We start from the raw sequence: 22,093 nt of genomic DNA, 5'->3' as shown, positions 1-22,093 counted from the left end.
CATTTATATATACTACGAACAGCAAAGGTCCCAGCACTGATTCCTGCGGAACACCACTAGTCACAGCCCTCCAATTAGAAAAGCACCCTTCCATTGCTACTCCCTGCCTTCTATGACCTAGCCAGTTCTGTATCCACCTTGCCAGCTCACCCCTGATCCCTTGTGACTTCACCTTTTGTACCAGTCTACCATGAGGGACCTTGTCAAATGCCTTACTGAAGTCCATATAGGCAACATCCACTGCCCTACCTGCATCAATCATATTTGTGACATCTTCTAAAAACTCTATCAAGTTAGTAAGACACGACCTCCCCTTCACAAAACCATGCTGCCTCTCACTAATACATCCATTTGCTTCCAAATGGGAGTAGATCCTGTCTCGAAAAATTCTCTCCAGTAATTTCCCTACCACTGACATTAGGCTCACCGGCCTGTAGTTCCCTGGATTATCTTTGCTACCCTTCTTAAACAAAGGAACAACATTGGCTATTCTCCAGTTCTCTGGGACATCTCCAGTCCTCCGGGACATCACCTGAAGACAGTGAGGATCCAAAGATTTTTGTCAAGGCCTCAGCAATTTCCTCTCTAGCCTCCTTCAGTATTCTGGGGTAGATCCCATCATGCTCTGGGGACTTGTGTATTTTTTCAAGATGCCCAACACCTTGTCTTTTTGGATCTCAATGTGACCCAGGCTGTCTACACACCCTTCTCCATTTTCCCCATCCACCAATTCCTTCTCTTTGGTGAATACTGATGCAAAGTATTCATTTAGTACCGTGCCCATTTCCTCTGGCTCCACACATAGATTCCCTTGCCTATCCTTCAGTGGGCCAACCCTTTCCCTGGCTACCCGCTTGCTTTTTATGTACGTGTAAAAAGCCGTGCCATTTTCCTTAGCCCTATTTGCCAATGACGTTTCGTGACCCCTTCTAGCCCTCCTGACTCCTTGCTTAAGTTCCTTCCTACTTTCCTTATATTCCACACAGGCTTCGTCTGTTCCCAGCCTTCTAGCCCTGACAAATGCCTCCTTTTTTCTTTTTGACGAGGCCAACAATATCTCTTGTTATCCAAGGTTCCAGAAATTTGCCGTATTTATCCTTCTTCCTCACAGGAACATGCCGGTCCTGAATTCCTTTCAACTGACACTTGAAAGCCTCCCACATGTCAGATGTTGATTTACCCTCAAACATCCGCCCCCAATCTAGGTTCTTCCGTTCCCACCTAATATTGTTATAATTAGCCTTCCCCCAATTTAGCACATTCACCCTAGGACCACTCTTATCCTTGTCCACCAGCACATTAAAACTTACTGAATTGTGGTCACTGTTCCCGAAATGCTCCCCTACTGAAACGTCTACCACCTGGACGGCTGATTCCCCAATACCAGGTCCAGTATAACCCCATCCCTAGTTGGACTGTCTACATATTGTTTTAAGAAGCCCCCCTGGATACTCCTTACAAACTCCGCCCCGTCTAAGCCCCTAGCACTAAATGAGTCCCAGTCAGTATTGGGGAAGTTGAAGTCTCCCATCACAACAACCCTGTTGTTTTTACTCTTTTCTAAAATCTCTCTACATATCTGTTCCTCTATCTCCCGCTGGCTGTTAGGAAGCCTGTAGTAAACCCCCAACATTGTGACTGCACCCTTCTTACTCCTGATCTCTACCCATATAGCCTAACTGCCCTCTGAGGTGTCCTCCCGTAGTACAGCTGTGATATTCTCCCTAACCAGTAGCGCAACTCCGCCACTCCTGTTACATCCCCGTCTATTCCGCCTGAAACATCTAATTCCTGGAACGTTTAGCTGCCAATCCTGTCCTTCCCTAAACCAGGTCTCTGTAATGGCAAAAACATCTCCGTTCCAAGTACTAATCCAAGCTCTAAGTTCATCTGCCTTACCCGTAATAGTACTTGCATTAAAACATGTGCACTTCAGGCCACCAGACCCGCTGTGTTCAGCAACATCTCCCTGTCTGCTCTGCCTCAGAGCCATACTGGCCCTATTCCCTAGTTCTGCCTCAATGCTTTCACCGTCTGTCCAATTGCTCCGGTGCCCGCCCCCCTGCCATATTAGTTTAAACCCTCCCGTGTGGCACTAGCAAACCTCGCGGCCAGGATATTTATGCCTCTCCAGTTTAGGTGCAACCTGTACTACTTATACAGGTCACACCTGCCCCGGAGGAGCTCCTAATGGTCCAGGTTAGGGTTTATGTTTTGCTGCAGTTTGTAGAGTTGATTTGTTTATATTTTGATGTTTTCCAGTAACGAGTTGGGTTGCATTCATGATCAGAATGCTGCTCTGAGCTATTAAATTTGTGCTTTGGCTATGCAAAGGTTTTGCTAGTTGAAAAGTTTGCTGTTAACTTTGTACCCAATTGAAGGGTGCATAAATGACTGTTACAGCTATTTTCCCGTACAACATTTAGAATTCAAAATATATTTCCTCCAAGGAAGGAGCCATTTTTATGGGAGTTGACTTAAGGCTGTTTATTGCCATATAAAGGCTAAATTGGCTGCCAAGAATAGCCAATAATCACTGCGGTTTTACATTTGTTTTAGTATTGAATCGAAGTTTCAGTCAGGCATCCATTAATTTTGGTTCTGTGCTTGCAAATAACTGTATCTTGGAAAATAAATTTTTCTTATTAAATTAATATTTAACTTTCTTTAGTGCTGAAGAATGCCGGCAAATCATTTTGCAGTTTGGGGTTCGGGAAGTGACGGCTTCTCAGGTTGCCAGGGTGTTGGGGATGATGGCTCGGACGCATTCAGGCCTGACTGATGGCATTTCCTTACAAGTAAGCAGAACACAAGTAAATAAAAACAAACAAATATAATATATGATCTTGTAGGATTGTGCTGTTGAACTAATGGGATAAAGTATCAACATAATGTGGCTTCCTTTATACTGGCAGCTTGTCACTGTTCCCATTCAGGTATTCCTGTGTACTGATTCACTATCACAGCTTTATCATTCTATTGGTGTTTCCTCAACTGAGATTAATTTCATCATGTGCGGATGCTGATCTTCAATCATATGCCATGCAGCCAAGGTTTCTGCCAGAGTAGCAATATCACTGCATATTTGAAAGTCCTCTCTCGAGGATAACCTCAACCACACACAACCTTCAGTGCCTCAGCTTCCTGCTGTCTTTGATGTAAACAGTTTGTGACTGCATTTGATCTGGATGGATTTTTGCTTCATTCTAAAATTATCCGATCAAATGTAGCAGAAATCTTTTTCTCCATATGCATCATCTTTAGCAGTCTGGTAATCTACTAAACTGTTTTTTGAATTTTAGCCATCCCAGGAACCATTGCTGGGGTTTTAGACATCTGTTTGCCATCCAGGATTTTCCATCCAATGTAGTTGAATGGGTAGAAGGTTGTGAACTGTTTGAGAGCAAAATCGCTTTGCAATGAATTACCATGCTCCAAGTCTGCAAAACTAACTTTTTTCTATTCCCAGTACCTTGTTAATGACTTGAGTATGTATGCCCACTTCTAGAGCCACATTGATTTTAGCTGTCTTTCAAGTGTCTGAGTCCTGACCAGGCCCCGCTATGCACACATTTAGTCTTCTTGCACACCTCACTGCCACCCTCAGTGCATTCAGCACAATCAATTTTCAAATTAAAAGTACTTTTCCCATTCTCCAGGCAGTTTGGCCAACCTGATGAAAGGTCTTTGGTCTTCCTCCCCAACTTCATAGATTCTTCAGCAACAATTGTATGCGGAGGTCAGAATTTTCCCCTCCACCTGCTATAGTGCATTATCTATCTCCCAGTGTCTGTTCGTTTGATTTCCTTCACTTTCATAATCTGTTGTCTCTGGCACCTACTTAGGTAAACCATGATCTGAATAACAGAGTTACTTGTTCCAATTCCTAAAAATTGCTACCTGAAGAAGCAAAGTACCTTTATTGTTCTTCCATTCATGTCATTTACTGATTCCAAACCATAATTACAGTGAACTAATTTTACAGTCGCAAACTGTTTCCTGCTATCAGCAATGGTGACAAACCTTTTACCATCTGGTGTGAGGATTTTGTTAATCTGGGAAAAAATATAAATTGCATTAATGCCGTGGCTTTCACACTAGGAAATCCCAAAGCACTTCACAATTTGGAGACTTGCTGATTTGTAGGCCAACATGGCAGTTATTGGTGCAAAGTAAATGAGATAAATAACCAGTTAATTTGTTTACGATGGTGTGGGTTAAAAGATGTGTTGCCCAAGCTTTGCCATGCGAACTCCCAGCTCTTTGAATAGTGTATCAAGGGATATTTTGCATCTGTCTGACAAAACAGATGGGGCCTCACTTTAACATTGTTAGGCAGCACTGCAACACCCTCTCAGTAAATGTTCGTTTACATTATGCACACCGGGCGAGGGTGCTAAAGTGGAGACTGAACATTCAACCGTCTGAAGCTGAGGTGAGCGCTAAGCTGCCACATGGTCTAGGTGTAATACGTCACTGTTATGTGAGAAGTGTACTAACTGGAGTGACTGAGGAGATTGAATAGTTCAGTGCTTTTAAGTAGAGTGTGGAATTCTCAGAACGTGCCTAGACGTGATCAACTACTGACTGGTGATTTTAATGTCTGGTTGGGATAGTCTTCGACCCATTAAGAAAAGTATTGGCATGGAACGAGGCCAGTAAAGAAAATGGCAATGTACAGTGCCTGCTTGAAATCTGTAATAATTCAGTTCTATTAACAACCAGCAGAGAACAAAGAGCCATGTCTATCTCCTGGTCCCTTGCAGCTCACTCAAAACAACAAAATGAAGAAATCAGACTTGGCTTAGCCATTGGATTTTGGGGCCGGGAACAGGAAAGCTTATAATTCTGGTTTAATTTTGATTTTTAACTAATACTTTTTCTTGGCATACAGTCTATCTCTGCACCGAGTAGTGGAATCTGGAGCGATGGGAAGGATAAAAGTGACTCTGCACAGGCCCATACATGGAACGTAGAAATATTTATTGATGTCGTGAAAGAAGTGGTAAGTAAACAAGTTGAGTTTGAATGGAAGTTGCAACCACTGCTCTTGTGACTTTTTAAATAGGTTGTTGTCAAATGCAGTTTGAGGCAAAGCAAGACAAATTTTGACTTCAGTTCAAGTTTATGTACAGTAATGCAGTTATATACAGCAAGAGTGGTGATTTATTCTCACGGTTATAGAAAGATTTGCATGAAATTTGGGAAAGTAGATTTTATTTTGTAAGCCAAACAAAAATGGTTGTGTTGAGGTTTTTGAATCTCATTGCCTGTACTAACTTGGTTTAATTTGAGACCCTGCATTATGATGAACTGCTCCCAAGTACCAACACAGTGTTAGCGTCTCAAAATGGGGAAGGTACGGTGGCGCAGTGGTTATCACCGCTGCATCACGGTGCTTAGGACCCGGGTTCGATCCCGGCCCTGGGTCACTGTCCGTGTGGAGTTTGCACATTTGCTCTGTTTGTTAGGGTTTCACTCCCACAACCCAAAGATGTGCAGGCTAGGTGGATTGGCCATGCTAAATTGCCCCTTAATTGGGGGAAAAAAAGAATTGGGCACTCCAAATTTATTTTTTTTAAAGTTTCAATGCTGTGTATCATTTCACCTGTGTTATGACACCCTGGGTCAGTGCATGGTCAATTCCAGACCCACTTGACCCATAGGCGCAACATGGTTGAAATTGATTTTTATCTTAAAATACTCATGGTATTTTTTTGCCCAATAACTACAGCCACCGGGTTTATAATTTTAAACACCATTCAGTTTTTATTATTAACAGTCAATCTAACTAAATAGACAACAAATACAACTGGTTAACTCTTTCCCCTAGCCCGTAACTCGCCCCACTGTGTGTGTGCACGTGTGTCAGCTTGTAACGGTTTTCGCTGTGAACTTTGAGAAATAGAAGGCAACCGACATTCGCGAAAGAGACAGACAGCTTCTTTCAGGGTCTTGAAGCTTCTGCCTTCTGACAGTGGGCAGCAGAGCGGAGACAGCAGGGAGCAGAGAGAGAGCTGCTTCCACCTTGAGGATCCAGTGGCTACTCTTGGATTCTTTCTGAAAAACTCCACTTGACAGAAACCAACCGCTGTTGGTCACCAGGCAAAATACTGGCCAATCCATTGACCATCCAGCCAACCAATTGTACAAACCCCTTCAATCACTTGGGTGCCATAATGTCTGGATTCTTCTGCCCAAAATACAAACTTTATAACAATACTATTTGGACACTTTGAGTTCCTTACTCTGCTCGACTTAAAGATATGTTTCCATTAATGTTCCATGGAACAAAAACGATGAGGACAAATTTAGAAAAATAGGAACTAAGGGAATCAACAGGAAGGGCCCGTACACCTGGATGTCAAAAGAGCACAATATCATGCAACTGTATTCGACAGTTTTGTTGCAGCAATCTCAACAAGTATTGTTGTGTAATTCTACTTACCTAGGGGAACGGTAGTAAAGTGGTGATGTTACTGGACAAGTAATCCAGAGGCCTGGACTAATGCTCCAGTGACATCACAGCAGCTACAGGAATTTGGAATAAAATGCTGGTCTAATTAATAAAGGCAATGAAACTACTGGATTGTTGTTAAAAATCCATCTGGCTCACTAATGTCATTCAGGTAAGGGAATCTGACATCCTTACTTGGTCTGGACTTTGTGACTCTAGATCCATAACAATGTGGTTGATTCTTAACTGTCCTCTGAAATGGCTTGACAAGCTGTTCAGTTGCAGGCCAAGTGGGGCAGCACGGTAGCATTGTGGATAGCACAATCGCTTCACAGCTCCAGGGTCCCAGGTTCGATTCTGGCTTGGGTCACTGCCTGTGCGGAGTCTGCACATCCTCCCCGTGTGTGCGTGGGTTTCCTTCGGGTGCTCCGGTTTCCTCCCACAGTCCAAAGATGTGCGGGTTAGGTGGATTAGCCATGATAAATTGCCCTTAGTGTCCAAAATTGCCCTTAGTGTTGGGTGGGGTTACTGGGTTATGGGGATAGGGTGGAGTTGTTGACCTTGGGTAGGGTGCTCTTTCCAAGAGCCGGTGCAGACTCGATGGGCTGAATGGCCCCCTTCTGCACTGTAAATTCTATGAGGCCAGTTGTACCTTGCCAGTGACTCTTGCAGTTCAGTTGTACCTTGCCAGTGACCCTTGCATCCCAAGAACGAATAGAAACTCTGACCCGGTTTCCACGTTTTGGCCCAGTGACCACAAATAATGGAATCGCCAGTATGTTAGTAATTCCAACAAACCAAGAAGAGCAGGTTTGCTTGGGAAATGATTGTCCTTCTGAAAATATAATTTAAATATTTTTAATAGCATTATTTTAAAGCAGAAGACAATTTGGTGGCACGGTAGCACAGTGGTTAGCACTGTTGCTTCCCAGCGCCGGGGTCCCAGGTTCGAATCCCAGCTTGGGTCACTGTCTGTGCGGAGTCTGCATGTTCTCCCCGTGTTTGCGTGGGGTTCCTCTGGGTACTCCGGTTTCCTCCCACAAGTCCCGAAAGACATTCTGTTAGGTAATTTGGACATTCTGAATTCTCCCTCCGTGTACCCGAACAGGCGCCGGAATGTGGCGACTAGGGGATTTTCACAGTAACTTCATTGCAGTGTTAATGTATGCCTACTTGTGATAATAATAACGACTATGTTAAAGTGAAGCGTTGTTATACTGTCCAGCAACTAAGGTCAAACCAAAGAAAATTCCACTATTATTTTCCACTATTATTTTACTGCAAGGGGTTGCATGGAGCCAATATTCTCTATCCAGCCCAGTGTCATTGTAGGTTGTCATGGGAAATAATGTACTGAGCAGTTTTGCAGTTTTCAGATGTGCAATAACTATCTCAATACCACAACCGGTGTTTCTGCAATCGCATGCTAATTCTGTCCTGATGCAATTAAATGTTTATGGCATTAAAGGTGTATATAAATCACTAGCAGATTTTGGATAACTCCTACTTGATTCTAATCCAGGACTGGAATTCCATAATACTGTCATTCACTCTGTTGTGCTTTGCTCAGGAAATTTATTTGAACATGGTGAAACGTGCTACTCTGTTATCCAGTTGTACTCCGCATGCTAAAAATAGCCAGTTCTGTCAAATTTCACCAGACAGCAGCACACTTATGAAATCTAATCACTCTTCTGTGCAAGATTAAGTGAGTTCTGTTTAGACTGAATTGTTGAATACATAATAGCTTGTGATAGAAGGATTTGCAAAAAGTTATTTTTATCTTCACCTTTGTTTGCACACAGTTTTCACTCGAGCTGCTTAATGCCCTCGGGTGGTGCTCATGTGTAAAATTAAATTAAAATAACACATGTAACTCACTCCACATAGGGGAAGAAAAACTTGATTTGTATTTTGTATTATCTCAAATGTACTGAAATGCACTGATTTACTGTAAAGTATAGTTACTGCCCATGGGGTGAACATGGCAACCATTTATATGCAGCCAAGGTGTACAGTGAGGTGATGAGCATGTAATCTGTGAAAATCAGTCAATGGGAATCAGCAAACCAACTTTTGGTAAGGTTGTTGCTGGTAAAGAAGGACTGTGCTGACAGCTATGTTTGATGGTTGATATTACATCAGTTTGCAGCAACAGCGTTGAATTGTGTTGTTTCACTTAATAAATTGGCATAATTTAGATCTAGTGAAACACATTCTGATTGCTTGTTTTGACGACTCTTGAAATTCACACAAGCTCATCACAGTATCATCCTCTTTTGGGAAGTGTGGGGCAGCGATCAGGTGGCAACAACGGGGGAGAAATGCCAGCCATCTTTGCAGAGTAACATTGGAGCTTTGTGTCTTTATCTTCCCTCCATACAAGATGAGTTGGTTTGCACGGAAATGTAGATACCACAACTTGGGCAAGTATTGTTATGTTTGTGCCAGAGACACTTCGTGCAGTGCTGTCATTAGGCTCAATTAAACATATTGGGGGCAGCACGGTGGCCTAGTGGTTAGCACAACCGCCTCACGGCGCTGAGGTCCCAGGTTCGATCCCGGCTCTGGGTCACTGTCCGTGTGGAGTTTGCACATTCTCCCCGTGTCTGCATGGGTTTCACCCCCACAACCCAAAAATGTGCAGAGTAGGTGGATTGGCCACGCTAAATTGCCCCTTAATTGGAAAAAATAATTGGGTAATCTAAATTTATTTAAAAAAAATTAAACATATTGGTAGCATTACACTAACAACAACATTTCTTCAATCCATTGCACATGTAGTATGTGATAGACATCTTTATCCTTGATTCAATGCCCTAAATTGCTCCCACCTCTTGTTGACAGCTTCAATGGCCAAGTAATCAGGCTGATTCCCATTGTGAATGGAATGAGTAATAAGGAACTGGCTATAATCTGCCACACGTAGGCTTACATTAACACTGCAATGAAGTTACTGTAAAAATCCCCTAGTCGCCACACTCAGGCCCCTGTTCAGCTACACAGAGGGAGAACTCAGCATGTCCAATTCACCTAACAAGCACGTCTTTTGGGACTTGTGGGAGTAAACTGGAGCAACTGGAGGAAACCCACGCAGTTACAGGGAAAACGTGCAAACTCCACACCGTGACCCAAGCCGGGAATCGAATCCAGGTCCCTGGCACTGTGAAGCAACAGCGCTAACCATTGTGCTGCCCGTATTTATTTATTAATTCATTCCTTGGATACAGGCATTTCTGACCGTGCTTGTTAGGTTAAGGACTTTTCCACCTCTAAAAGAGGCATCTGACATCAAATACTGGAGCAATGTTGAAAACGCAATGTGGTATGGTACGCCTAGGTGTGTTATTCAGGTTATAGCAGGACTGAGTGACATGGGCACAGTGGTTAGCACTGCCGCCTCATAGCGCCAGGAACCCGGGTTCGATTCCGACCTTGGATGACTGTGTGGAGTTTACACATTCGCCCGGTGTCTGCGTGGATTTCCTCCAGGTGCTCCGGCTTCCTCCCACAGTCCAAAAATGTGCAGATTAGGTGGCTTGGCCGTGCTAAATTACCCCTTGGTGTCCAAAGATTGCAGGTAAGGTGGGATTACGGGAATGGGGTGGAGAGAGGGGGCCGGGGTAGGGTGTTCTTTGAGGGTGGGCACAGATTCAATAGGCCAAATGGCCGCCTTCTGCACTGTATGGATTCTATGAGGAGAGTTCCAATTCAGGATTATTAAGTAGAAGCTTATTTTATAGCAGTGTGTGATGTGTGGTTGGAGCAGGTGGCTAGGAAGTACTGTTGAGGCAAAACACTTAAGTTCATTTAGAAGTGGCTACATGGTGTAGTGAGAAGATAGTGGAAGTGACATTTTTGATAAATGGAGAAAGGTGCCCATATCAACTTCCCACAAACAGCAGTGTGGTACACAAGCAGATAATCTGCTTTTGTGATGCATATTACAGGATAATTATTGGCCAGGATACTGGGGACTGCTCTTGCATGTAATGCAATGGAATGTTTTACATTCACCTGAGTAAAAAGGGCACCAGCGTAACGTCACAAAAGATGGCATCTCTCTCTGCTAGAGCAACACTCACTCAGTACTGCCCTGAGTGTCAGCCTGATTTCTGTGTTCAAATGCTGGAGTGAGACTTGAAGGCACAACCTAGGGAAGAGTGCCACAGCTGATATGTAGGTTGACCATGTAAGCTCTGTACTCAAAAAATAAAATGTTCACACTTCAATGACCTGACGTTGAATTAGAAGATGCAATGGTGAAATCTAAAGAAACAAAACATTCTCCCTGGCCAAAATTAGAATGGGAACGATTACATGATAGGAATTTCAAATCTGTGCTTGCTGACCTGGGAACTCATTCTTAAATTTGTGATATTTTTGACGTCGTCTTGCTTGCTGTTGGTTTTAAAATTTGAAACCATATTCTTGTCCCTGGAATTTCAGCATGCGTGGATAATGTGTGGATTAAGAGAACTGTAAATTGATAGGGTGAATTATATAAATGTGCGTGGATTTGGTGCAGCTGTCTGTTTTATCATGTCTCTCTGTGAATAGATGCCAGATGGTGACTTACAGCTGTTCTAATTACTTTGGTATTTTGTGTCATGTCTATTGTGCAATCTTTAAATGGGCTAGTTTTAGCATTCAAGTCTCAATATAGGAATTGATTGCTTTTTTTTCTCCGCACCAAGCTTAGACTGTGGGCATCTTTCTAAAGCAGTTCAAGTAACTTGGCACAGATTTTCTGCGGTAAGAGTTTCTTGTTTTCCAGTTCTTAGTATTGGAAAATGGGAAATTAAATGAGAACTTTTAAATGTCCCGATGACCCAGTCGTAACTAGGAAGTGCAAAATTCCGCTCCTTGTTTTTTTCTTTTAAAAAAAAAAATTTATTACCCAATTCAGTTTTTCCAATTGACGGGCAATTTAGCATGGCCAATCCACCTACCCTGCACATCTTTGGGTTGTGGGGGTGAAACCGACGCAGACACGGGAAGAATGTGCAAACTCCACACGGACAGTGACCCAGGGCTGAGATTTTAACCCGTGTCCTCAGTGCCGCAGGCAGCAATGCTAACCACTGCTGCCCCATTCCGCTCCTTGTTTATGGTGAGTTTGACATAATCCCAAATGTCAGATTCCAAATACAAGCTGGCGATACTCTGCTTTACCTCACAGCCATTTCTCGTGATCCCTCCATTGTCTCGATCTGTTGCAATGTTTGTCCAACTCCCTGTATTACATAAGCAGAAATTTCCTGTGATTAAATATTGGGAAGATTGAAGCCACTGGCTTTGGTTGTCACTGCAGACTCTGTCCCACAGCCACTGACCCCAGTCCCCTCCCTGAGGCTGAACCTTACTATTATAGTAGCCTTTTAAACTCCAAACTAAATTTTTGATTCCATATCTTCTCCATCACCAAGAGCGCACTGCCTCCATAACATTGCCTGTTTTCATAGAATCCCGACAGAATCCATATAATGCAGAATGAGGCCATTTGGCCCATGAAGTCTGCACCGACCCTTCGAATGAGCACTCAACCCATTTACACTCCCCTGCCCACCCCACCCTATCCGTGTAACCCCGAACCTGAACGATAAGCGTCAATTTAGCATGGCCAATCCACCTAACCTGCGCATCTTTGGACTGTGGAAGGAAACCGGAGCACCTGGAGGAAATTCGCGCAGATGCGGGGAGAACATACAAACTCCACACTGAGGGGCTGGTTTAGCTCACCGGGCTAAATCGCTGGCTTTTAAAGCAGGCCAGCAGCACGGTTCGATTCCTGTACCAGCCTCCCCGAACAGGCGCCGGAATGTGGCGACTAAGGGCTTTTCACAGTAACTTCATTTGAAGCCTACTTGTGACAATAAGCAATTTACATTTACAGAGACCGGGATTGAACCTGGGATCCTGGCGCTGTGAGGCAGCAGTGCTATCCACTGTGCCGCCATGTTAAAGCCAAATGCTGGCCATATCCTAACTTGCACTTGGTCACCAGTCACCCTATAGTTGCTGACCTCCAGTGGCCTGGTCTGGCAGCAATGAAATTTTATAATTTTCATTCTTGGTTCCAATCCTTGCATGGCCTCTCTGCTCTCTTAACGTCTTCCACCTCTACAGCCCGCTTTGATCTCTTCTCCCAATTCTGCCTTCATCCAATGCCCAGTTTCCTTTGCTCCACTGGTGGTTGTGTCTCCAACTGCTGAGGCCTGGGGCACTGATTTCCCTTCCTAAACTGTTCTACTCATCCCCTTCTTCTCTGATGTTACTCAAAGCCTTTGGGTGCCTTCTCTAATACCTGTTTGAGGTTCAATGTCAAATTTTGTCTGGCAATACTTTTATGAAGCAGCATGTAGCATTTTACTATGTTATAGACTCTATATAGATACAAATTGTATTGAGTTAGCTGATCCCGAGGGTCATGATTCTGTTGCTCATTATTCTTGAGTTATGGAGGACAAAAGCCACAGTGCGTCCATTTGGTTCAGTAATCCTTGCTGGAAAATGCATGTGTTTGGTGAAGGCTTGATTTGTTTCAGTTGTAATGATGCACCATTAAATGGACAACTTCCGAGCTTGTGGAACCATACCTTACTAAGAGACAACACTTTGAACACTAGGTGGTAAATTGCCTTTTTGGATGAGTATAGATTAAGAGGTTACTTATATAATAGTTTCATTGTGAACAAAGCAAATAAATTAGCAGTGTTGCAGAGAGCCTCGTCTCTTGTTCATTCTGTTTACAAATTAAGTGAAACTTTCAAAATAGAGAAGGAACCTTTTTTTTATTCGTTCATGGGATGTGGGTGTCACAGGCTGTCAGCATTTATTGCCCTTCAGGTAAGAGTCAACTACATTGCTGTGGGTCTGGAGTCACCTGTAGGCCAGACCAGGTAAGGACGGCAGATTTCCTTCCCCAAAGGACATCAGTGAACCAGATGTTTTTCCCCGACAATCGACAATGGTTTCACGGTCATCATTAGACTTTTTAATTCCACATATTTTGAGTTTAAATTCCATCACCTGCCGTGGTGGGATTCTAACCCGTGTCCCTTGATCATTATCCTGTATCTCTGGATTACTAGTCCAGCAACAATACCACTGTACCACCACCTTCCTGAGTGGTAATGTAATTGCTCAGTGGAGACGGAACATAACCTGTAGTTTGTAAACGAACCATAAATGCCAACAGTGCCATTAACAAACTGATACTGAGCACACATTGCAGGAGCTTCAGGTTTTCCTGCCTGTCTCCAGCATCCCCATCCAGACAATGGTTGAACATGATGCTGAGAAGACAAGAGCTGTGTAAATATGGATATCTGCAAAGCTATTAGAAGCTTTAAAGAGAAAGCACGTGCTTGCGATGACCCAGCACTTTAAGTACCAGCTGTAGCTTTGGTTGAAGGCAGGTAGAGTTCTTTTGTACAGTAGGTCTTAGTAAAAATGTGTGAAATGTCTGCTATGGTGCCAGTCTGAGCCTGCACCCTTCTACCTGCTACTTTAATGTACCACGATCAATCAGTTTGACTTTGTTCCTGGCTGAATTTAGCATTTTTATTAAAGAGAGGCCAATGCCTGAGACCTTTAGCACTGTTAACCAGTTGACGTAGTTTAAATCTCTGGATTTCTTACAATGCAAGCTGATGGAAGTGCACCACCTGGTGGCCCATTGAAAGAGCTGCATTGAGATCTATAGTCCTTGTCAAAGGAAGCAAAGCACCCTGCTCAGGTCATTTATGCTGACCAGAAGCTAATTGACCATCCTAAAAAATTTGGTGGGAAGTTAAGACCCTGCCACAGCCCATTGTGAAACTGAAATAGTCTAAATATAGGTTACAACGTCTGAAATATAATTTAAACTTTTTTAACTCTTATACATTTTTTTTGGTAGTCTGTTAGTTTTCAAAGTGCTAATAATTTTGCTCCTTTAAGTACACATTCCAGGACAAAATTTATCAGTGTAGAAGGAGGCCATGAGGCCCATCGAGTCTGCACCGAGCCTCTGAAAGGATACCCTACCTAAGCCCACTCCACCCTCACTATTCCAGCAACTGAGCAATTTTAGCATGGCCAATCCACCTAAGTGCTCAAGCTTTGGATTGTGGAAGGAAACTGGAGCCCCCAGAGGAAACAGACACTGGCAGAATGTACAAACTCCACACAGTCACCCAAGGCTGGAATCGAACCAGAGTCCCTGATGCTGTGTGGTGGCAGTGATGGCCACTGTGCTGCTTTTTAGTCACCGTATAACGTTTTGTGAAAATGGAGAAACACCTCTGACACAGCCTATTGTTAAAAGTATTTTTATTCATATTTTTCAAATTGTATAGATAAACAATAACACAAATAAAACAATAAATAAACCCCCGAAGCTCGTGCCCCCCCCCCCCCCCCCCTCCAAAACAATGAACGGTGAACTCAAGAAAGCACAGAACAAACCATTGCCGGTGGAACCCCTAAATTGCCCCCTTCATGATGTACTTAACTTCCGAGATATAGATCCCCCAACTGTACTGAGGAACTGGATAGAGAACCTGACCTTCACCCCAGCAGCACCTGCCTTCGAACAATCAGTGAGGCGAAGGCCAGGACATCTGCCCCCACCCCAGTCTGCAGCTTTGGCAGGTACGACACCCCAAACATGGCCCCCGAGGAACACTGCTTCTGTTCAATTTGTAGAATCGCTGACATGGTGCTAAAGGAGGAGACCCAGACCCCCCACAAACTTAGGACATGACCAGAACATGGTCACACTCATCCTTTACACCAGCAAATAACCTGCTCATCCTGGATTTAGTCAAATGCACCTCCCTCAACTGTATCAAACCTAAACTTGCACATGATGTTGCATTCATCCTATGCAGAGTCTTGCACATATCCGATCCACCCATCTCCGACCCCAACTCCTCCCACATAACCTTCACCTCCTCCTCGACGCTGCCTCTTCCACCAAAATTCTGCCATAAATCCCTGACATGCTCCCTCCTACATCCTTATCAGCGACAAAACCCTCTCCAAGGAGGTACCACAGGGAATGTTGATAAGACCTTTTTTGAGAAGTTGTGAACCTGTAGGTAACGAAAAACATCCGCCTCTGAAAGCCCAAATTTTTCTGACAACACGTTGATGCTCGCAAACCATCCCTCTAAAAACAAGTCCCTCCAACCTCTTCTCCTCCCTTACCCTAAACCTAGCATGCAACCTCGCTGGCACAAACAAATAGTTCTCGCAGATCGGCACCAATGATACCGCCGCCAATTTAAAGTGCTGCCGAAATTATCTCCATATCTTCCACGTGGCAATCGCCACCGCATTCGCTGAATATTTCCCCAGACAAAAGAGCAGTGGGGCAATCACTAACGGCCTTGACTCCAATTCCATCCACACCCACACCGCCCCCGAATCCTCACCACCCCCAGGACCATCTCCACATTCACCAACCAACAGTAATATGAGGCTCTACAACCCAAGCCCCCTGACTGCCGGCTCCTCTGTAGGATCATCTTTCTATATCCTAGCTCCCCCCTGCCCCAAACTGGCAAACACTGGAACAAAGAAAGATTGCAGCAAAACATTTGTTTTCACCAACTGAATTCTGTCTGCCAAGGACAGAGGGAGGCTATCCCATCTCTTGGGTCCGCCTTAATGCTGCTCACCAAACTCGTGATGTTCAACTTCCGAAGCTGGATCCAATCCCGGGCTACCTGCATCCCCAGGTACCTAAAACGGTAAGCTGTTAAACGGAAAGGTAACACCTCGGATTGGCTCCCCCGCCCCGTTGGAGTGACCGGAAAACACTCCCTTTTCTCCCAATTCAATTTATACCCCGAAAAAGCCCAAAACGCTTCAGCAGAATTGCGTGCACAGGCACAGTATTAATACCTTATCCCGAACCATTCCAACATTGCAAACATATGCCCTCATTCCACCCTATCAAAAGCCTTCTTGGCATCCAACACCACAACCTCTTCTATGAAGTCTGTGGGGGAGAAACAATGTTTAAACGCCACCTCTCATTCAACGACGACATCTGCCGCCGTTCACAAACTCCGTCTGATCTTCTCCAATAACCTGAGGGAGACACTCTTCCCGTCTCAGTGCTGATACCATGCCCAAAATCTTGACATTCCACATTTAATAAAGAAATCGGCCGGTGTCCACTGGGTCCTTATCCTTCCTTAGCAGAAGCGAGATGGACGCTTGCACTATTGTCTCTGGAAGAGATCCTGACGCTACTGAATCTTCAAACATCTCTACCAATAACGGTAGCAGTCAGCGCGCAAATATTTTATAAAATTCTACCGGGAACCCATCCAGCCCCGGCGCCTTGCCCGTATGCATGCACTCAATTGCTGTTCAGACCTCATCAACCCCCAATGAAAGCCTGCTATTAATATGATGGGATTTGTGATGCCTTCTATTGGTGTCTCATGATTAGTCGGGAAAGCAACGCAAGATTTTATTGTAATAACTTAAGGTACACTTTGTACGCACACTGTCTTTGAACTTCAAAATTTTCATTCTTTGCCTTTCAGGCAAAGTATCTCCCGAAAGAGAAACTTATTTATGACTGGAGCTTCTCTGAAGTGGGACTCATTGTCTCTTCTGGGACTCTTCTGGACAGCAGGGTAGCATGGTGGTTAGCATAAATGCTTCACAGCTCCAGGGTCCCAGGTTCGATTCCCGGCTGGGTCACTGTCTGTGTGGAGTCTGCACGTCCTCCCACTGTGTGCGTGGGTTTCCTCCGGGTGCTCCGGTTTCCTCCCACAGTCCAAAGATGTGCGGGTTAGGTGGATTGGCCATGCTAAATTGCCCGTAGTGTCCTAATAAAAGTAAGGTTAAGGGGGAGGTTGTTGGGTTACGGGTATAGGGTGGATACATGGGTTTGAGTAGGGTGACCATGGCTCGGCACAACATTGAGGGCCGAAGGGCCTGTTCTGTGCTGTACTGTTCTATGTTCTATTGTCAGCTTTGACTTCACTGCAAATCTATTTGTACACAGGATAGGGATAATATAAACATTACTGTTTGTCTTGGCTTTGGTTGCTAGTTTAATGCTCTTTTTATCCCATTACTTCAAAATGCCTTCCAAAAACACCATTGACTTTAAATAATTTATGGCTCGCAATAATTGGGGGGCTTATAATATAAGTGAACCCATCCATTGCAGACAGCATGTGGCAACGGCAATATTGGGTGGCACGTGAGGTTTTCCTGGAGTAAGCTTGTATAACTTGTGTTGACTGACAGCGCAGCCTAATTGCTTGCAGGAAATGATTCATGCCAGCTTATCCTGAAACTATTGTATGAATGGAGGCAAAAATGAACATTGGAAATCTGTACTAGAAAAATTCTCAACAGTTGGTTGAGAATCTAAAATTGAGTGGGCCAGTTAGAATATCATTTGAAAATTCCCTGCAAACCCATCTGGATAGCTACACAATCATTAATGGCCTCAACACAATATTAAATTTAAATTGCTTGACATTGAGTCTGAAAGTTCCAAGTCCTTTAGGTTGTTTGAAGCTTTTCAGTGAGGTGCTTTAGGAAACTAAATAATTAGAATTGTGAATTATTCATGCTATGTTAATAAATGTGGAGAATTGTTTTTTTTATATGCTGGCTCCAGAGTCATGGAAGAAGGCATTTTGAACTCCTTCCCTGTCACCAATGGAGTTACATTCTCACTTCCACCTTGTTTAGAACCAGCGTACGGTGTGAATTTGTATAGCCAGCCACCCCAGAGCGCTTTAGAGTTAATGAAATACTCTAGAAGTACAGTCACTGTTGTAATAAGAAACCGTATAGAGGAGAGGATGTTTGCTTCAGGATGAATGGAAAAGATGCAACCAACATAACTAGCAGTCTACGGCCAAGACCTTTGAAGAACCTATATAAGAATCATAGAATTGCTACAATGTGAAGGTGATCATTCGGCGCATCGGGTCTGCACTGACACTCTGAAAGAGCACCCTACCTCGGCCCACTACCCTGTCCAATGCCCGTAAACCCCATCTAAGTTGCACACAATCGCACATGCCACACAATATTACCGTTGGCACATGATGTTTGCAATGGATGGGTTCACATGCATTATATGCCCTCCTAATCGATGAGCACACCAGCGGGCTTCCCATTCCCCCGCCCTCAATTCCCTCTCCCTGCTTTCTCCCTCTATTCCCCTCCCAGCTTTATCCCTCTATATTCCCCCTCGCGCGCTCCCTCTATTCCCCCTCGCGCACTCCCTCTATTCCCCCTCGCGCTCTCCCTCTATTCCCCCTCGCGCTCTCCCTCTATTCCCCCTCGCGCTCTCACTCTATTCCCCCTCGCGCTCTCACTCTATTCCCCCTCGCGCTCTCACTCTATTCCCCCTCGCGCTCTCCCTCTATTCCCCCTCGCGCTCTCCCTCTATTCCCCCTCGCGCTCTCCCTCTATTCCCCCTCGCCCTCTTTACCCGCCCCCCTCGCCCTCTTTACCCGCCCCTCTCGCCCTCTTTACCCGCCCCTCTCGCCCTCTTTACCCGCCCCTCTCGCCCTCTTTACCCGCCCCTCTCGCCCTCTTTACCCGCCCCTCTCGCCCTCTTTACCCCGCCCCTCTCCCCCTCTTTACCCGCCCCTCTCGCCCTCTTTACCCGCCCCTCTCGCCCTCTTTACCCGCCCCTCTCGCCCTCTTTACCCGCCCCTCTCCCCCTCTTTACCCGCCCCTCTCCCCCTCTTTACCCGCCCCTCTCCCCCTCTTTACCCGCCCCTCTCCCCCTCTTTACCCGCCCCTCTCCCCCTCTTTACCCGCCCTCTCCCCCTCTTTACCCGCCCCTCTCCCCCTCTTTACCCGCCCCTCTCCCCCTCTTTACCCGCCCCTCTCCCCCTCTTTACCCCGCCCCTCTCCCCCTCTTTACCCGCCCCTCTCCCCCTCTTTACCCGCCCCTCTCCCCCTCTTTACCCGCCCCTCTCCCCCTCTTTACCCGCCCCTCTCCCCCTCTTTACCCGCCCCTCTCCCCCTCTTTACCCGCCCCTCTCCCCCTCTTTACCCGCCCCTCTCCCCCTCTTTACCCGCCCCCCTCCCCCTCTTTACCCGCCCCCCTCCCCCTCTTTACCCGCCCCCCTCCCCCTCTTTACCCGCCCCCCTCCCCCTCTTTACCCGCCCCCCTCCCCCTCTTTACCCGCCCCCCTCCCCCTCTTTACCCGCCCCCCTCCCCCTCTTTACCCGCCCCCCCTCCCCCTCTTTACCCGCCCCCCTCCCCCTCTTTACCCGCCCCCCTCCCCCTCTTTACCCGCCCCCCTCCCCCTCTTTACCCGCCCCTCTCCCCCTCTTTACCCGCCCCTCTCCCCCTCTTTACCCGCCCCTCTCCCCTCTTTACCCGCCCCTCTCCCCCTCTTTACCCGCCCCTCTCCCCCTCTTTACCCGCCCCTCTCCCCTCTTACCCGCCCCTCTCCCCCTCTTTACCCGCCCCTCTCCCCCTCTTTACCCGCCCCTCTCCCCCTCTTTACCCGCCCTCTCCCCCTCTTTACCCGCCCCTCTCCCCCTCTTTACCCCCCCTCTCCCCCTCTTTACCCGCCCCTCTCCCCCTCTTTACCCGCCCCTCTCCCCCTCTTTACCCGCCCCTCTCCCCCTCTTTACCCGCCCCTCTCCCCCTCTTTACCCGCCCCTCTCCCCCTCTTTACCCCGCCCCTCTCCCCCTCTTTACCCGCCCCTCTCCCCCTCTTTACCCGCCCCTCTCCCCCTCTTTACCCGCCCCTCTCCCCCTCTTTACCCGCCCCTCTCCCCCCTCTTTACCCCCCCCCCCCCCCCTCTTTACCCGCCCCTCTCCCCCTCTTTACCCGCCCCTCTCCCCCTCTTTACCCGCCCCTCTCCCCCTCTTTACCCGCCCCTCTCGCCCTCTTTACCCGCATGTTCTTGCAATCTCTATTCTCCCATCTCTTCTGTATCCTCCAACACCCCAATGTCTGAGATATGGTGCTCATCTAATTCTGGCCTCTTGATCGAATGCGTGCCTTCAGTTGCCTTGGCTGTAAGCTCTGCAGTTTCTTCCCCACACCTCCTCACCTCTCAACCTTGCTTTCCTCCAACAATACACTCTATAAAACATCTCCATCCCACAAAGCCTAAAGAACCCCTGTACTGATCCTCTCGGGGCAAAAATTTCACCCTCTCCAATTTAATGAACCCCGCCTCACACTTGGGGGCCTCGCATCCTTCCATTGGAGCAAGATCCTTCGCCGGGCTACTAGGGACGCAAAGGCCAGACCTCCTGCACTTCCGGCTCCACTGCAACCCCAAAAATTGCGAGTCCCCAGCCTGGCACGACCCTGGATCCCACCACCCTCGACACCGTCCTTGCTACCCCCTTCCAAAACTCCCCCAACGCTGGGCACGCCCAAAACATATGGGCGTGGTTTGCTGGGCACCCCGAGCACACCTGTCCTCGCCCCCGAAAAACCTACTCATCCTCGACCCAGTCATTGGGCCCTATGCAGCACCTTGAACTGTATGAGGCTAAGCCTCGCACAGGAAGAGGAGGAATTCACTCTCTCCAGGGCATCCTCCCACGTCCCCTCCTCAATCTCCTCACCCAGCTCCTCTTCCCATTTACCCTTCAGTTCCTCCACCGAGGCCTCGTCTACCTCCTGCATTACCCGGTATATGTCCGAAATCCTCCCTGTCCCGTACCCCACGTGGGGGCAACAAGGGGAACCCCTCCATCTGCCGCCTGGCAAACGCCCTAACCTGCATGTACCGAAACATATTCCCGGGGGGAGCCCAAACTTCCCCTCTAACTCCCCCAAGCTCGCGAACCTCCTATTTATTATGTTAAAGGCACTGTATGAATCAAATTTGATTCCATTGAAGTAGATTATGGGCTAATGAGGACCATATTTAACCCAGAGCAGATTAGTTGCTTTCAGTGCTGTTCCACTTTAGTCTTGAGCTGCACATCTTGCTCTTAATTTAAATTGAAATGAGTAAATCTTGGCAGCATCCAGTTAATGGAGCAGAGGAAAGTAATAGTCTTTTGGTGCTACCTTTGATGCTGGAGAACCTAAATGGCTTTCCTTCAGAAGCGCATTTGTAGTCTTTCAATTCTACTTGGAATTAGGTATGCTGTCCCTTACATTGGGGAAGATGTACTTAACCACACTGTTTGTCAATAAAACCAGGACATTTGTTTTGTTTTCAGAATCCAAACCTGAATTTTAAGGAAGTGACTTATGAACTGGATCACCCAGGATTCCTCCTTCGTGACAGCAAAGGTCTGCAAATAGCAGTGTATGGAATCCAAAAAGGGATGGGAATTGAAGTATTTCCTGTTGATCTCCTCTACAGGCCTTGGAAGCATGCAGAAGGACAGGTAAAATTACAACTGTAGTAGGTGGAATTCAGTGGTGAACATTGGCCCACTTCGGCTTTTGCCTGAATTCTCAGCCAGGTGGTGAGCTCTGTGATCCAATGTTACGTGCAAGATTTTTAAATTCTTGATGAGAATGGCACAAATGTGGGAACATGTGACCAAGACAGTAATTTCTGCCGCCTTTGTTATGAAGGGGAGAAAGTGAGGAGAAACGACCTTTTTGTTCATAAATATGGTGCTGAGGTTGTAGCATGGATGTGCATATCTGCAGACATCAC

The 22,093-nt window shown here is 46.2% G+C and overlaps 1 protein-coding gene across 9 annotated transcripts in view; it reads left to right on the top strand.

The window, feature by feature from the left end:
• The window catches only part of cnot1 (CCR4-NOT transcription complex, subunit 1), a 244,344-nt gene that overhangs the window by 89,893 nt on the left and 132,358 nt on the right, over positions 1 to 22,093 (top strand). For all 9 annotated transcript variants that reach the window (XM_038807123.1, XM_038807130.1, XM_038807124.1 and 6 more), the window contains 3 exons: positions 2,672 to 2,798; positions 4,895 to 5,005; positions 21,645 to 21,815. In XM_038807123.1, the coding sequence (XP_038663051.1) occupies positions 2,672 to 2,798; positions 4,895 to 5,005; positions 21,645 to 21,815 (409 nt within the window). The remainder of the gene's footprint in view (positions 1 to 2,671; positions 2,799 to 4,894; positions 5,006 to 21,644; positions 21,816 to 22,093) is intronic.

The sequence above is a fragment of the Scyliorhinus canicula genome, chromosome 9, assembly GCF_902713615.1.
Source record: "Scyliorhinus canicula chromosome 9, sScyCan1.1, whole genome shotgun sequence".
Classification (NCBI taxonomy): Eukaryota; Metazoa; Chordata; class Chondrichthyes; order Carcharhiniformes; family Scyliorhinidae; genus Scyliorhinus; species Scyliorhinus canicula.
The sequence above is the reverse complement of the archived record's forward strand: the minus strand, read 5'-3'. Positions and strand labels throughout refer to the sequence as shown.